The sequence below is a fragment of the Akanthomyces muscarius genome, chromosome 2, assembly GCF_028009165.1.
Source record: "Akanthomyces muscarius strain Ve6 chromosome 2, whole genome shotgun sequence".
NCBI lineage: Eukaryota > Fungi > Ascomycota > Sordariomycetes > Hypocreales > Cordycipitaceae > Akanthomyces > Akanthomyces muscarius.
This window is the reverse complement of record NC_079242.1, coordinates 4,487,702-4,502,547: the sequence shown is the minus strand read 5'-3', so window position 1 is coordinate 4,502,547 and position 14,846 is coordinate 4,487,702. Positions and strand designations below refer to the sequence as shown.

At 52.8% G+C, this 14,846-nt stretch overlaps 7 protein-coding genes across 7 annotated transcripts; 3 read left to right on the top strand and 4 right to left on the bottom strand.

The window, feature by feature from the left end:
• Nucleotides 1–124: 124 nt before the first annotated feature.
• Nucleotides 125–529, bottom strand: LMH87_004620 (uncharacterized protein; the record flags this gene model as incomplete). Its single annotated transcript, XM_056195868.1, has 1 exon — nt 125–529. One exon carries the CDS (start codon nt 527–529, stop codon nt 125–127), a length of 405 nt encoding a protein of 134 aa, XP_056049454.1.
• A 27-nt stretch (nt 530–556) lies between these two features.
• On the bottom strand, nt 557–1,006 carry LMH87_004619 (uncharacterized protein; the record flags this gene model as incomplete). The annotated part of the gene is made up of 2 exons (XM_056195867.1): nt 557–932; nt 984–1,006. The coding sequence occupies 2 exons, from the start codon at nt 1,004–1,006 to the stop codon at nt 557–559; spliced, it is 399 nt and encodes a 132-aa protein (XP_056049453.1).
• A 700-nt stretch (nt 1,007–1,706) lies between these two features.
• Nucleotides 1,707–2,716, bottom strand: LMH87_004618 (uncharacterized protein; the record flags this gene model as incomplete). The annotated part of the gene is made up of 2 exons (XM_056195866.1): nt 1,707–2,415; nt 2,658–2,716. The coding sequence occupies 2 exons, from the start codon at nt 2,714–2,716 to the stop codon at nt 1,707–1,709; spliced, it is 768 nt and encodes a 255-aa protein (XP_056049452.1).
• Nucleotides 2,717–4,908: 2,192 nt separating this feature from the next.
• On the bottom strand, nt 4,909–6,864 carry LMH87_004617 (uncharacterized protein; the record flags this gene model as incomplete). The annotated part of the gene is made up of 4 exons (XM_056195864.1): nt 4,909–6,065; nt 6,124–6,214; nt 6,272–6,535; nt 6,655–6,864. The coding sequence occupies 4 exons, from the start codon at nt 6,862–6,864 to the stop codon at nt 4,909–4,911; spliced, it is 1,722 nt and encodes a 573-aa protein (XP_056049451.1).
• Nucleotides 6,865–8,341: 1,477 nt separating this feature from the next.
• On the top strand, nt 8,342–10,356 carry LMH87_004616 (uncharacterized protein; the record flags this gene model as incomplete). Its single annotated transcript, XM_056195863.1, has 5 exons — nt 8,342–8,897; nt 8,970–9,490; nt 9,543–9,864; nt 9,923–10,065; nt 10,171–10,356. 5 exons carry the CDS (start codon nt 8,342–8,344, stop codon nt 10,354–10,356), a joined length of 1,728 nt encoding a protein of 575 aa, XP_056049450.1.
• A 286-nt stretch (nt 10,357–10,642) lies between these two features.
• On the top strand, nt 10,643–11,647 carry LMH87_004615 (uncharacterized protein; the record flags this gene model as incomplete). The annotated part of the gene is made up of 1 exon (XM_056195862.1): nt 10,643–11,647. One exon carries the CDS (start codon nt 10,643–10,645, stop codon nt 11,645–11,647), a length of 1,005 nt encoding a protein of 334 aa, XP_056049449.1.
• Nucleotides 11,648–12,025: 378 nt separating this feature from the next.
• LMH87_004614 (uncharacterized protein) lies at nt 12,026–13,697 on the top strand (the record flags this gene model as incomplete). Its single annotated transcript, XM_056195861.1, has 3 exons — nt 12,026–12,512; nt 12,587–12,719; nt 12,773–13,697. 3 exons carry the CDS (start codon nt 12,026–12,028, stop codon nt 13,695–13,697), a joined length of 1,545 nt encoding a protein of 514 aa, XP_056049448.1.
• Between the last annotated feature and the right edge of the window lie 1,149 nt (nt 13,698–14,846).

Here is a 14,846-nt window from a genome sequence, read left to right as displayed (position 1 = left end):
AGAGCAGATTTAGCATCTTTTTGAGTATTGAATATCATTACTAGACATTTTATGACTGTGGTTCCCTTCCGGAGAGTTGCGGCGACAAGGTCAGCCACTGATTCATCTCGCTGAGATTTCGTCATCAGGTGCTTTGAGAGCCACTTGGGCTAATTCTGGGCCTCATTCTCTTCTTCTTCTCTCCCTGAATCTCTTTCCATTGTTCATCCGTACTGTCTGCCGTTTCGCACTCCAACAGTCTCATGAATCTCTTGGTGAGCAGAAGCATAATGGTGGGGTCCTTTTTGACCAACTTTGTGAACTCCGAATCCATGATCAAGTAACTAAGATGCGCGGCGCAGTACTCCAGCATCGCCTCCCTGAGCTTCGGCAGCGCATGCTCAACAAAGCAAAATTTGATAGCCTCGACAATGACTGAGGTCTCTTTGTTGTACCTCATCAACTCCCGGAGGTTGTCTATGCATACCTGCATGAGGTTGTCGATGCCGTAGTAATCCGCCAGGACGTAGACCTTGGCGACTGCGACCATCGCCTGGCTGTCGTCTGTGTACCCGTCTCACCCAAGCGCGTCGTATAGTTTGAACTGGCAACTTTTGAACGCGATGTCCTGCCAGGCTCTCTCGGTTGCCTTGGAGAGATGGAAAGGACTCGGCGCATGGGAAAGAAGGTCCCCATCGTAATCCTCCTTGGGCCTGATGCTTATGTCGAACATGGGCGACTCAAAGTCGCCAGTGTAAGCGTACTCGATGAACCGCACAAAGGTCTCGACGTCGTGCTGCGGCAATGACGCGTAGCCCTCTAGGCTCTCCTTCATGCCGTAGTTGACAAGGGCGGCCAGCGTCGGCGACTGCTGCGCCACCAGCGCAGAATGGACGGTGAACTCCTTTTTCTCGGGACCGACCGAGAATAGAAAGGGCTGGGAAGCGCCCCATCTAGAATCAAAGGTTCAGAAACGACCAGGAAAGCAGCTCGAGGGGGCTTACTCTTCTACGGCTCCATGGCTCATTGTTGCCGGTCCTCGTGGGGATGATAATAGTGTGTGCGCTTTGGAGAATGTGATGCTGATATGAAACGTGATGGTGTTTGAAATGGAAGAGGAAAAGACCTTTGCCGTGAGAGGAAAGGAAGCTGGGAGATCAAGTTTGCTGCGGCCAAGGGTTGCTGGCGGAAAAGAGGCTAGGCAGATGCAAACGCACCAGGAAAAGTGAAAGAGAATACAAAGATGATAATGGTAGAGGAGCGCATAATCCGTGTTTAGCTCACCCGTTCACATCCTCAAGACACACAGTGCGCGTTTGCACGGATAAGTGAGTCCAATCCGAGCTGTTGTCTCCGACTGCACTGCCGGTCCCAGGAGTTGTTGTGAAAGTAGGCACAGATTGTGACAGATAACGAAGTCATCATAATAGACGATAAACGGTGCTGCGGAAATGAATAAGAAAAAGGTACGGCAAGAGTAATGAGTTTACGGACACGACAACCGAGAAGGTCTAGATAAACGAGAGTTGTAGCGATGATTTTTGTATGTATTGTTGTTAAGCTAACTCATTGGTAAAAGAAAGCAAGATAACAATAAAGCAAGATAAATCTTAAAGTAGCAATAGCCCAACGTAAAAAACTCCTTGTAGTACCATTTCTCCTCGGGTCAATACTTTGCATGCCAAACGCGGTGAAATGTCGCTGCTCTGGACATCATTGGCCCACGACTAATTCCCAGACTCGGCGTACTCGCGGTGTATTGCTGTGAGACGACAGAGAATTGCAGCAGCTAATCTTGGCTTCGCAGCCAGAAGGGCTATGAAATCTTCGTCGTCTTTGTTAAATTCCATCATTAAAGTCGCGTACTCTACCGCAAGTTCAATCAGATCTCTGGAATCAAAACGGTCGGCGCAGTGGGACAGAAACTGAACGATGTCCACATGCTGCTGATGATAAACCATGAGACGATGAAGTTTGCTGCAACACAGATTCTTGAGCTCTTCGATCTTGTAATCCTCTGCGATATCGTAGACTTTGGCAATTGTACAGAAATCATCTCCCTCGGCCTCTTCCCAGGCGACGTCGTAGACTATCTGATCGTCCTCGTACTGCGGAGGTTTCGACACAAATGTTCCCCATGCCCGGCTTAGTTCTCTGACTCTACCAAAGTCCGGCTCCGCGTAAATACGTTCGGTCTGTCCAAGTATAGAATTTGGGTTCATCTGCTCGAATCCTGGCGATTCGAAGTCGCCGCTGTATGCGAACTCGAGTAAGCAGGCCACGACGATGGGATCTGTAGTCGGCAAATTGATTGTTTTGTCGCGAGACACTTTTTTCCCCATCTCTTCAGACATTGTGATGAGTAGAGATTCGTGAATGACAAATTCTTTGCCGTCGGGGCCGACAATAAGCCGCACGGGTTCCGAGTTGATCCAACTAAAGAAGTCAGATCATATCATGTGAATGTCGACGCCACGTTTACACATGAATCGAACTTAGCCAGAACTTGTGTAGAGATTAATTTTCCGCTCAAGACTTGCCATTGTTCTCGGCACTTCTTTGAGTTTGAAGTCTGCCTCAGCGCTTGGCGCTTTGTGAAGAGTAGGCTGTGATGACTGATGATGAAGGAGCAGAAGAGTAGCTGCTTTGGAGGGGAAAAAATGAATGACTAAATATACCATCTATCTCTGTGCAGCACCCAAATAAAGACGCGAGGCATCTGCAGCTCATCCGACATTTTCGCAAACGGAGTCGATTTGATCAGGCGCAGATAATCTACCTGGCGGATGCAGCAAACGGCGTGCGCCGCAGCGACTATTTCCTTAACGGCACCAAGGTTTACTTGCCTGGAACTTAAATTACGCATCTTTAAATTTCTCGCAGAGTCACTTTAGCGCACCGAACTTGCAGCATCGCCAAGAAAAGAAGGCAGGATGGACGACATAGACAATTCACAGTGAGCAAGACCGCGCATCGCTTTGCCTGGAAGACCCCCCCTTTGCCATGTACTGACTGTTTTCGCAGTAGACCAAGCTGGCTCTCATCGAGAGAATTCACTTTCGTCGTCGGTCCAGAGGAACAAGAGTTCATGCTTCACTCTGAACTCGTCGCCAAGCAATCAGGGCCCCTCCACGCACTCATGACAAATGGCATGAAAGAGTCACTGGAGGGAGTCGTGAAGTGGCCAGATGTATATGTAGAGACGTTCAAGAGATTTTCCGAGTACATTCACACTGGGGACTTTGAAGCTCAATGTTGTGTTTCCATTGAGGCCGATCCAGAGGCATCGGAGGCACGGGCAACGAGTCTTGCGGAGCCCTTTTGTAGCGATGATGGTATTATTCACGCTGCTTGGCAGCGATTCCAGCATAACAAAACGTACAAGCTCACCAAATGCCCGACCATCTACGAAGCTGACCTATGGGTCATCGTACATACCGATTTGTCCGGAGCATTTCGTGGAATTGCAACAGTCTACATGCTAGCTCACTTCTATGACATCGGCCATCTCATGGACTTCTGCCAAGCAAAGATACACAGCATTATGATTCGGTGTGTCGGAGGAGAAGTTTCTGATCTTCTGCGGATCTGTATGACTGAGCCTAGTGCCGCTGGATTGAAAGAATTGGTTTTTGAATACTGCGCTCTCAGCCTCGACTCAATCTCACACCTCCTGGACTTTCCAATCCGTCATCGGCGAGTTCCCTGAAGCAGCCGTCTGTATCATGAAGAAAATACGAGAGATTTGGGAGTTTGAATCCAAAAACGAAGAATAAACTCTACGCGCTATTACAAATTATTTGCTTCAAAGGCAGATCGGGCATGGACAGGGGCCAGTGTCGCAACACAAATCTGACCCGACGCTTCTATTTGATTTCTTCGTCGCCCATCTCGTTTTGGGTGACTCTGGGTTTTGCTCTTGATTTCTTTTATAGTAATTTGCTTATGCAAGAATCACGAATTTACTTTGAGTTTGCTTTGCTTCATGGTACTACTCAGTCAGCTGACCGAGGCAATTGGGCGACTCAACTCTCTGAGTTGAGTACGAAGGGGGAAAGAGAACAGATAGGGCTAGCTTACTCGCAATGAATCATTTTTTTCAGTCAATTCCTTCGGTGTCTTTTCGGCACCTGAGCAAGGAGTAGGCACTGGCAAGAGACCGATACCTAGCCACGTGCAACGAGGGGAGGTCCTCCGCCTTCCGGCCCGTCACCATACCAAGACAGTGAAATTTGCAATGTACCCCAGCCAGTAGTTCTTTCGTTTTCACTTTAAACACTCAAAGTATGAAGTGTCTCTACTCTACGAGCATGATACTCGGTGAGACATGTGCCTCGCTAGATCTTGAGGACAAAGTGGCTGGCGAAGCGCTCACTGGACCCCCAATACTGCCACTGCCAACATTCGGCCTCACCCGTTCTGTGACTGCGTCAAGACATGCGCAGCAGCAGCAAATCTTCTCCCCGCGTTCAAACACATCTTTGATGCAGAAACTTCAGACCGCACCTGCAAAGTGAGCGGAAATGATGACGAGTCAGACTGCAAAACGGCGTTCAAGAACGATAGCCAAGTATGCAAATCAGTTTCGGCTTTGAAGGATGGTTTTGGAGCTTATGGCACACGGAAAGACTATGTACGACGGCGAGACTTTTTTGCACTGCCGCTTGGCGTTTTCAATTCGATGAACTCGTTTGTTTCCCGTTTCAGTCCTATTTTCCATATTTTCGAGACATGCAAGATAAATAGCATAGACAGACTAATATATTTGTCGCCCCAGACCAGAGACGTTCAGCGACAGACATAGGCAGCAGTAATGAGATATGTGAGTTCGTAAATCATAATAATTTCATTGACTTTTCCTTCCATTATTTCAGGCCTGCAAAAGCGCCCACAAAGCGAGGCTATTATATAAATTAAGAAAACTGCAAGTTATTCCGATACCCGCGCGCGCCTCTCGGTACCAACGTCCTTCATCCTAATGCCGTCTTCGCCGCAGGGGCAAGAAGGCTTCGGTTCAATCCTACCAATGACTTCCATTTTGCGAAATGCGATGCAAACGATAATCAGCGACGCAACTCCCAGACCGAAATTGAACCAGCTCGCAATGCGAATACTCACGAGCGACGCATAGTCCAGCACCTCGACAGCCCCGACCTCTTCGACCGACACGCCGCGCTGCTTAGCCAGAACAGCCGTCTGCACGGCAGTGGCAAGGGCAAGCCCAATAGCACGACCCATCTGGCCCAATGCATTGATGAGGGCACCGCCAATCGCCTGATCTTCGGCGGGCAGCGCTTGTGAGGTAAAGAATGTGAGGCATGGCCAGGTAATATCTGAGCCGATGACAGACAGCAGCATAGCCCACATACCCCACGCAAAGTATGACGTGGTGATGGGAATGGGGACGGCAAAGAGCAAGTTGGCGATGGTCACCGACAGGGTACCGCAGATTAGCATGAATGCCGTCGGGATACGGCTTAGCAAGAATGCGACCGCGAAGCAAACAAAAATGCCGCCAACACCTGTCGGCAGGAAGCGCAGCATGGTCTGAATCGGGTCATACCCGAGATAGTCTTGGTAGTAGTAGGTCGCAAAGACAAGGAAGTTGTTGAACGAGGCGAAGAAGAGACCCATGATGGCCATGACAGCCGAGAACTGACGGTTCTTGAACATGGAGACCTTCATCAGCGGTGGACGGCCTTCGGGCCTCTTTTCGAGATGGCGCTGCCAGAAGAAAAATGCGGCAATGAGAAGCAGGGAAACAAGAATGAGGTTGGAGATCCAAGCCTTGTCCCAGCCCACCACATTACCCTCGGTCAGGGCAAAGAGCAGCGCAATAAGCGCGGTGGTGATGAGCACGCCGCCGGTCCAGTCGACGAGCTTGAGCTTGGCCCCGATGCCGCCGCCGTTGAGGGCAGCCGCAAGCTTGGGCGACTCTGCAGTGTTGGGGATGAGATAGAAGCCGGCAATGGAGATGGCACCGGCCATCATGGCTGTGAAGCCAAACACCCACTTCCAGCTGGCGTACTGGGCAATGATGCCGGAGATGATGCAGCCAAAGATGCTTCCCAGTGGCGCACCGGCTCCTGCATTGACATGTTAGCAAAGCGGTCGGGAATACAGTTTTTGGGAGCGTTGACGTACCGTATGCTGCAAAGGCATAGTTCTTTGCCTTGCCGGGCGGAAACGTAACACCAAGGATACCAATAGCTGTGGGTACATTCGCCGCAGCGCCCTAGAAGCATGTTAGTGACCATGATCGTATCGATATTTTATAGAAGAGAATTCCTACCAGTCCGTGTAGTCCGCGGAAAAAGTCAAAGGCAATCTCATTGGGCATGAACGGGTTCACGGCCGTCGCAATGGTGACCCAGATCGAGCCGGCAATGAAGATGAATCGCTTGCCAAAGATGTCCGCAATACGACCCCAAAGCAGCAAGAAGCAGCCAAATGTAAGCGAGTAAGCAGATATGATCCACTGCAGTCGGCTGTCCGGAATATCGAGGGCCTTACCCATGGCGGGGAGGATAATGACGACGCTCTGAGCCGAAAGGGTCTGTATATGATGCATCACGTTAGACACGTTTCCCAAGAAAAAATGGATGCAATTTGAGGCGGTCAGGTTTCGGATTTGATCAGGTGGTCAAGACGGAAGCAATCAGATCGTTCACTCACATTTATAAAAGCCGCTCCCGTCAACGTTATGACGAGAGCAATGGCCTTGCCGCGAGACAGCGGCGGCAACACCTCGGGCTTGTCATCGCCCACCGAGGACTCGCACGTCTGCGAGGCGGTTTCCTCGTGCTCATACCAGGTGCATGAGTTTTTGTCGGTGTCTGCATCGCTCGCAGCGCGAGGCGCAGGTTCGTCGAAGGGTCTCGCCATGGTCGTCTTGGCGGCGACCTGTCTGGCTTCTTCGTGTCTGGGACGAAGAAGGAAGAAAAGTGATTAATCAGATCCAAGTGGCAACAATCAAGGTCAAGGTTTGTCGTGTAAGTTTTTGTTTTTTTTTGCTTATAACGAATTAATGGTATAAGTTTCGTTCCAGGAGAAGGTCGTGTGCGTGTGTGTGTGTGTTGTGTCTTGCAAGAGCTTGGGCCCTTTTTGTTGCCAGTCTGCTTCGCGGGGGTACACGACAAATTAAATAAAAGGAGATAGCGAGATGGAGCAGCCCTTTGGCTTTCTTCCCCCGTTCTTTCACAGCTCCTCTTCGTTGAGGAATTTTTGTTTGTCGCCGCAGTGAAGTACACACAATTCGCTATCAGTCTCCTCCTCGTGTGATGCTACGCGGTGACCACCAACAGGTCTCACTTCTGTTTGCCATCAACCCCTACTCGCTACCTTTGCTCTTCAGATCTTGAGTCTATGCTTTGTGCTTTTTGTCGTGAGGGGGAGGGGGAGAAAAGGCCAAGTTGTTTGCTGTCGGTGCCCCAAGTCCAGTCAAAGAAACGGCAGTGCTCAAGGGAATGAAGGAATATTGCTTCTGACGGGGGCCTTAGAACATGGCGAGTCAGCCGTTCTTTATTAAAAGACAATTCATTGCTGCAGACTCCTCTTAAAACCTGCAGGCGGCTCGGGGCTCCGACTACGATGCGGGCCGGAAGGCGGAGGGGAGATGCAAAGATGCGCTAATCTGTCTCGGCTCTGGGCATCGGCAGTCTCGAGTATTGGCCTGATCTCGAGTCCCCATATCTTTCGACAGTAAAAAAAGGCCTCGATGGTAAGTAGAGCTCGAAGTGGTGTCGGACAACCGATGTAGATGCCGACACCTGTCTCACGGATACAGTTGCACCGGGTACAAGATTTACCCATGCACACAATGTTTGTACCCCGTCGGCTATTGGTAAGACGCACTTGCTTTACCAGGTATGCAGCGTGAGCATGGACAAACCCCCACAACTGGGGAGATACTTGGGACGATCCATCTCCCCCTCTGTTACCCTTGTCCAGCTATTGATTTAAGATGTCGAGTTCAAAAGATGCTTTTCAAGCTCTTTCCGTCGACACAAGTCTACATCACCTCCGATGCCGATCCGAGACAGAAACGGGCGGACGATGATGCAAAAGCCGTAGCGCTTAGCTTATCAACGTATCAGCGCCCTCGAATGTATTGTGGCTTACTTATTGTCAGATGCTAGGCCGATGCACGGCTGGTTGCGCAAGTCAGCCCCCGCATAACGTCGTCGCACAATTTTTTCCTTGTCCAACCATAGTGCCGCCTCCCACATCGCTTAAAGTGACTCTTTTGCTTTTCCTGTTTTACTTTTAGTTTTCTCTTCTCCTGCCTGTTTCAGTTATTCTTCTTCTTTTGCTCTCCTCAAGTACGTCAGTTTAGATACGTTCTTGGAAGTTTTCTTCAGCAATGGCCGCGCAAAAGACCGAACCCCTTCCCGGGACGGGAGCGATCCCGGCGAACCAGTGGGCCGCTGCGGGCGACGAGCGTCTAGAACCCGACGAGCGCCAGCCGTTGCTGCTAAACAATGCTAGCAACGTAGAAGACGTGGAATCGCTGCGGCCGACGTTGAGTCGCACCAGCCAACCCATCCTCGATGCGCCCGACGAGGCGACGTGGACGCCACCCTCGGGATTCATGTGGATGGAGATTGCCATCATGACCAATGTCTTTCTGTACGGTTTCGACGGCACCATCACGGCATCGACCTACGCCGTCATCAGCTCCGAGTTTGGCGCGGCCAACAAGGCCTCGTGGCTCACCACGTCGTACCTCATCACGTCCGCTGCCTTTCAGCCGCTGTACGGCCGAGTCTCGGACATCTTTGGTCGTCGCGTATGTTTCTTCATCTCCTCCGTGGCGTTTGCGGTCGGATGTCTTGGCTGCGGTCTCGCCCCAGACATCGTAACGCTCATCGGCATGAGGGCGCTCGCTGGTATTGGTGGCGCTGGCCTAATGACAATGGGTAAGCCGTTCCGGTAACCGTGCACTTCTTGTTGTTTGCTAATAGTGCTTTTTTCCTTTCTCCTTTGTCCAGCGACAATCATCAACTCGGACCTTATTCCCTTTCGCAAGCGTGGAATGTACCAGGCGATGCAAAACGGCATCGTGGGATTCGGGGCCATTTCTGGCGCTGCATTCGGTGGCAGCATTGCCGACTCAATCGGTTGGCGGTGGTGCTTCATTGCGCAGGTGCCTTGTGCCATGGCCGCTCTTGTATTTGGCGCCAAGGTTCTCACCAACCCACCGGGCATCGCTTCCTCGCTGAATAGTGGTCTCGATCTGGTCTGGAAGCGTGTAGACTTTCGCGGCGCCGTTCTGCTAGTCTCGGCCATCTCGCTGCAGCTGCTGGGACTGAGTCTTGGCGGCAACGAGCTGCCGTGGGGTAGTCCATGGGTCATTGGGCTTGTGGTGGCAAGCTTTGTGCTGCTGGGATTATTCCTGCACGTAGAGGCGACTACGAGCGCCATGCCCATCATTCCACTGCGTCTCTTTAAAGGAAGGCTGCCAGTACTCATCCAAACCGCCAACCTACTAGCCGGCGCAGCTGCCTATGCTGTAAGTTATGTCGCCTGGAAGAGGACATGTACGGGGGCTGACTTGCTTGTAGTATTTGTTCATGCTGCCTCTATTCTTCCAAGCTGTTCTGCTAGAGCCCGCCGCAAAGGCTGGTGCGCGCCTTGCCATCCCATCATTGGCCGGACCCTTGGGTGGTCTGGTAGCTGGCGTTGTCATGTCACGCTGGGGAAAGCTTGTGCCGCTTGTACGAGTCGGTGCGTTTTTCATGCTGCTCGGTAACACCCTGACTGCGACCCTTGCATTTTCAGACTCGTCTTGGAAGTACTTTGCCTATATTTTTCCCGCCAACTTTGGCCAAGGCATCATCTACCCATCGATTCTGTTCACTTCGCTAGCTTCTTTTGAGCACGCCGGTAAGCAAAGGGCCGCTGCCAGGATAGCTGTACAGCACCCCCTAACGCGATCACGCAGATCACGCTGTTTCCGCTTCGACCGTATATCTCGTCCGATCTCTCGGTACAATGTGGGGGGTTTCGATAACATCAGCCATCGTGCAGACGACGCTTAGCGTTCGTCTGCCCGAGGCTTTGGGTGATGTTCCAAATAAATGGAAAGTGAGACCCTATCGCTGCCTAAATCTGGGCAAGAAGAAGATGTGCACTCTTATTTGTTGACAGTTCGCTAACGTTTGGCTTTCTTTGCTTCGCTGCAATGTCTAGATTATTGATGATATTCGACACTCTGTGGATGCGCTCCGCAACCTGCCGCCCGAAATCCAGCTCAAGGTACAGCATGTTTACTACGATGGTATTCGATACTCGTTTACGGCCTCTGCATCTGCCACGGCTCTAGTTCTCATCGCGGCACTACTGGCCAGCTCTACCGCCCTACGCAAGACTCACTAGTTGTTATCCAGCACCTGATTCAATTCGCCAGTATTTTGCTGTGCATTTGGGCATGGCACTAAAACATAGACTACGAATTATAGATTGAGGATTTAAAAGTTTGGTTCTATTCGGGAAAACACACAACTTATCTCTGTTCCGTGTCGTGCAAGTCATCTGCCTTGAGCGTGTAAGCCATGCGGGGTCCACACTTTGCTGAGCTATTTTGACATTTCGATTATGCCTGCATTATCTTCCCAACATCACAACAGCGTCCCCCAGATTGATGGCATCGGCACTGCCGAAAATGGCATCAGAATCGATCCATGACCATCTGCAAGCCGTGCTTGGCCCCATCGCCTACGAGCAACGCAGCGCCCTCTGCACATCTGTCCTCCCCACCATCATATCTGCGCTTGCCGACATCAGCAAGGCCCTCCGTGCTGCCCACTCCGTCGTCGCTGTCGGGAGCACAAACACGTTTGGCGATGAGCAGCTCAACGTCGACGTGGCAGCCGAAGAACTAGTCCGTGCCGCTCTTGCGCGCTGCCCCTCGGTCGTGACGGCCAGCAGCGAAGAGGACCCCATCGAGCGCTCCGTCGACCACTCCGTCGCCGTGCCCAAGCAGCGCCGCGAAGTCTACTCGGCCGCGTTTGACCCGCTGGACGGCAGCTCCATCATCGGGCCCGGCTGGGCGGTCGGCACCATCATTGGCCTCTGGGACGGTCCCTCGGCGCTGCGCCAGGCGCCGCGCGAGAAGCAGGTCGCGTCCATCCTTGCCAGCTACGGCTCGCGCAACACGGCGCTCGTGGCCCTCCGCATCCCCGGTACGACGGCGCCCGCTGTCTGTTTCGAGGTCGGGCTGGGCGACGACAGCAGCACGCCCGCCGCCCTGACGCGCACAGAGGTCCGCTACGCGACCGAGGCCGCCAAGACGCGGTACTTTGCGCCGGCCAACCTGCGCGCGGCGTCCGAGTCGCCGGCGTACATGGCGCTCGTGCAGCACTATATCACGGAGCGATATACGCTGCGCTACAGCGGAGGCCTGGTGCCGGACGTGGTGCATGGCCTGTCCAAGGGCCACGGCTTGTACGTCTCGCCCGTGACGGCGGGCAGCAAGGCCAAGCTGCGTAGGCTCTTCGAGCTGTGCCCCGTGGCGATGGTGGTGGAGTGCGCCGGCGGCAAGGCGGTTGACGCCGCGGACGGATCGGATGTCCTGGGCAGAGCGGTGGAGGATATCAACGAGACGGGTGCGCTGGCGTGCGGAAATGCGGCCGAGGTCGACTTTGCCATGCAAAAGTTGCTGGCTTAATCCCGATGAGAAGGCATTACTACGTCGGTCGTGTTCAGCGCTTTCATAGATGTAAACCAATCTTTGAGAAAATGCTTTTTATCGCCAAAGCTGAGCAAGTTACATGCGACAGGGAACCAAGTGTTAGACGAGCCGTGGCTGACATTGGATGGGCAACCTCGGGCTAATTGAAGCCACAATTTGGTTCGCAGGTGCATTATCCGGTTCATTGAAAGACTGGCCGGCATCGTTCATGGCCGTGTATCGCATGTAGTACGTGGCCTAGCGCACGCTAAGAACAAGGCTCCGAGCCATATTATAAAAGATGCGTCCCACCGCCCTGGGCATAAGGCTGAGCCGCGTGGGCGGCTTCTCTGAGCTCAATTTGTCCACATCACCATGGATTCGAGAATCACCGCTGAAGCGGATGAGCGCACTGCGCTGCTGGCCGACGACGCCAACAATCAGCAGCCGGCGAGCCGCGCCGATGAGCCGCCGACAGAGGCGACCGGGACAGAGGCCGCTTCCACCGACGCCAAGCTCCCGCGCAAAAGCATCGTCACATTTGCCATCTGCACGCTGTCCTACTTTTTCGTCGTCCTGTCGGCCTCCATCATGCAGCCCGCCACGAGCGAGGTCGTGGAGGAAATCATCTGCCAGCGCCTGTACCCGGACGTGGCCCACGGCCGCGACCCGCGCTGCAAGGACAATTTCGTGCAGGGCGAGCTCTCCTTCATCGAAGGCTGGTCGTTCCCCCTGTTTCTGCTGCCCGGCGTCGTCACCGCCGTGCCGTACGGCATCTTAGCAGACACCTACGGTCGGCGGCTGGGCATCGGCCTGTGCATGCTTGGCCTGCTTCTCCAGCAGGGTGCCATGTTGGTTATTTGTATGTGTCTTTCTCCTTGGCTCTGCTACGCAATGCATGTTCTTGTGGTCTCTAACTCGGAATCTGGCGGCAAGATGCTTTCCCGCAAATCTTTCCGATCCGCACCGTGTGGTGGGCATCCTTGTTGAGCTTCATCGGAGGCGGAGCGACGGTCCTCAGTGCGCTCATCTTTGCAGCGGTTAGCAGCGTCGCCCCCGGTGCTAAAAAGTAAGCGCAACTTTGACCCCGGCGTGTTCCCTGTCTAACCTCTTCATGTTCAGAACCCTAATGTTTTCCTACCTCGGCGCTGCCATAACCGCGGCGGAGCTGATTGGCAGTCCCCTGGCGTGGCTGATTATGCGGCGCGGCGCTTGGCTGGCGATTTACATAAGCTTTTTCCTCATGGTCATGGGTGCGGTGTGCGCCCTTTTCATACCCGACATTCGCGGCGACGCTCGTCCGGCCAGCGCGGCGACGTGGAAGGCCGGCAGCGTCTTCAGGCCCAGTTTCGTGCAGCGTCAGCTGGTGGCGGCCGGGCGCAAGGTGCGACACATTGTCCGCACGCAGTTCATCGAACAGAGAACGCTCGGTTTGTTGCTCATCAGCCTTCTCTTCACCACGCTCGGCAAGGCGTTTACGCTTCTCCTGGCACAGTATGTCGCACGTCGCTTTGGGTGGACGTGGGGTGAGACCGGCTTGCTCAGCTCGCTCCAGGGCGGCATCACCATGGGCACGACCTCTCTCATCATCCCGCTCCTGGATGGCCTGTTGCGTCTGAAGTGGTCCTGGACGCTCTTTGAAAAGGACATTTTCCTCGCGCAGCTGTCCCTCGCCATCATGGTCACTGGCTTTTTCGGCATCGGCCTCGCCAGCACCTCGGCCGTGATGCTGGTGTTTGTGAGCTGGACGTCGCTCTCCAAGGGTCAGGAATTCATCATGCGCAGCTTGCTGGCACAGGCGGCAGGTGAAGCCAATGTCGGTGTCGTTTACACAACGATCAGCGTGCTGGAGACGGGTGGGATTGCCGTAGTTGGGCCTCTCCTGGCGGCGGCATTCCGGCAAGGCTTGGACTGGGGAGGGGCCTGGATAGGCTTTCCGTTCTTCGTGGCGGGTATTCTGGTCTTCATCGGCTCGTGCTTGGTTTGGGTGGCGTCAAGGACGGCAAAGGTAGATTTATTCTCTAGCGAGGAGGCTGGGCAGTGTTGAAGAATCCGGTTTCACAGGACACTTTTCTCCGCTCAAATAATGTACTATTAACGCCGCTATTTACGAAAAAAAAACATCATGAGGGGCAGCACATGATCCAAGATGCTGGCTCCCTGCATGGGACACATCATAGCGACATGAAGCTGCAACAGGGTCAGCCTAAAGCTTTGAAAAGTAGCGACCTGCTAAAGCTCGGTTTGCCATCGATCGTGGCAACAAAAGCTTGCCTCAATATGCTATAAAGGTTGGCAGTGGTATAGTAATAAGAGGAAACTAAAGAGGAGAAGGAGAACGAAGAAAAATCAGCAGTTCTTGCAGCTCCGCGTCTGTCTTGGCGCCTTCGGCTTTCTCCTCCACATCAGTTTCTTTCAGGTTGTCGTTCATCGGAAAAAGTAAAAGATTCGTTCGAATACTGGCATCGAATTGCACCTGGTCTTGTGTAATTTCAACAAGACGTGACCGAAGAGTGTCAGGCAGGATACTGGTAATGTCTATGCCGTCGATTTTAATGGTTCTCGTGTGGCGAAGAAGCCCAGGACACTCATCAATATGGAACTCTTTCCGCTAAACACCTGTCAATATAGCGCTTCCACTCAGTTGCAAAGGGGTGAGCCTACCTGCCAGTCCGTCCCTCCAGAGCGATTTTCTCGCCTAGCTCTATTGAGAGCGATATATCGTGTAGCAGAGCATGGGTGCCTTCATCTAGTCTGTCATAGTCGTTAGTCAATTGAGCGCTGGAAAATGGAAAAAAGCAAAGCCAACCCATCTGTATCGAGCGGTCAGATTCGCGATTTCCCAGCTTCCATTTTCTCTTGCTGCCAGCCGGCAGACTGTGTGTAGAGCAAGCCCGTGGCAGTCTCGCGGAAGAATTTGTACGGCGGCGCCTGCTGCTCAAGATCCAGGTGGAGCAGTTGCCAAGACGTCCTGAGATACAAGTGCTGGATCAGGTAAATCGAAGCCAGGATAAAAGGCAGTGAAATCGACACACCTAGGCATGGCTAGTGAGCCCTATTGCCTGGAAGCCACCGGGCGTAATGAAACAATAAATGAATGAATACCAGATATAAATGGAATTTTATTTATTTTCTACTTTCTGTAGAAAGAAACACAAGATGCGGGACAAAGAAAGGTACTTAGAGCAAGTAATGA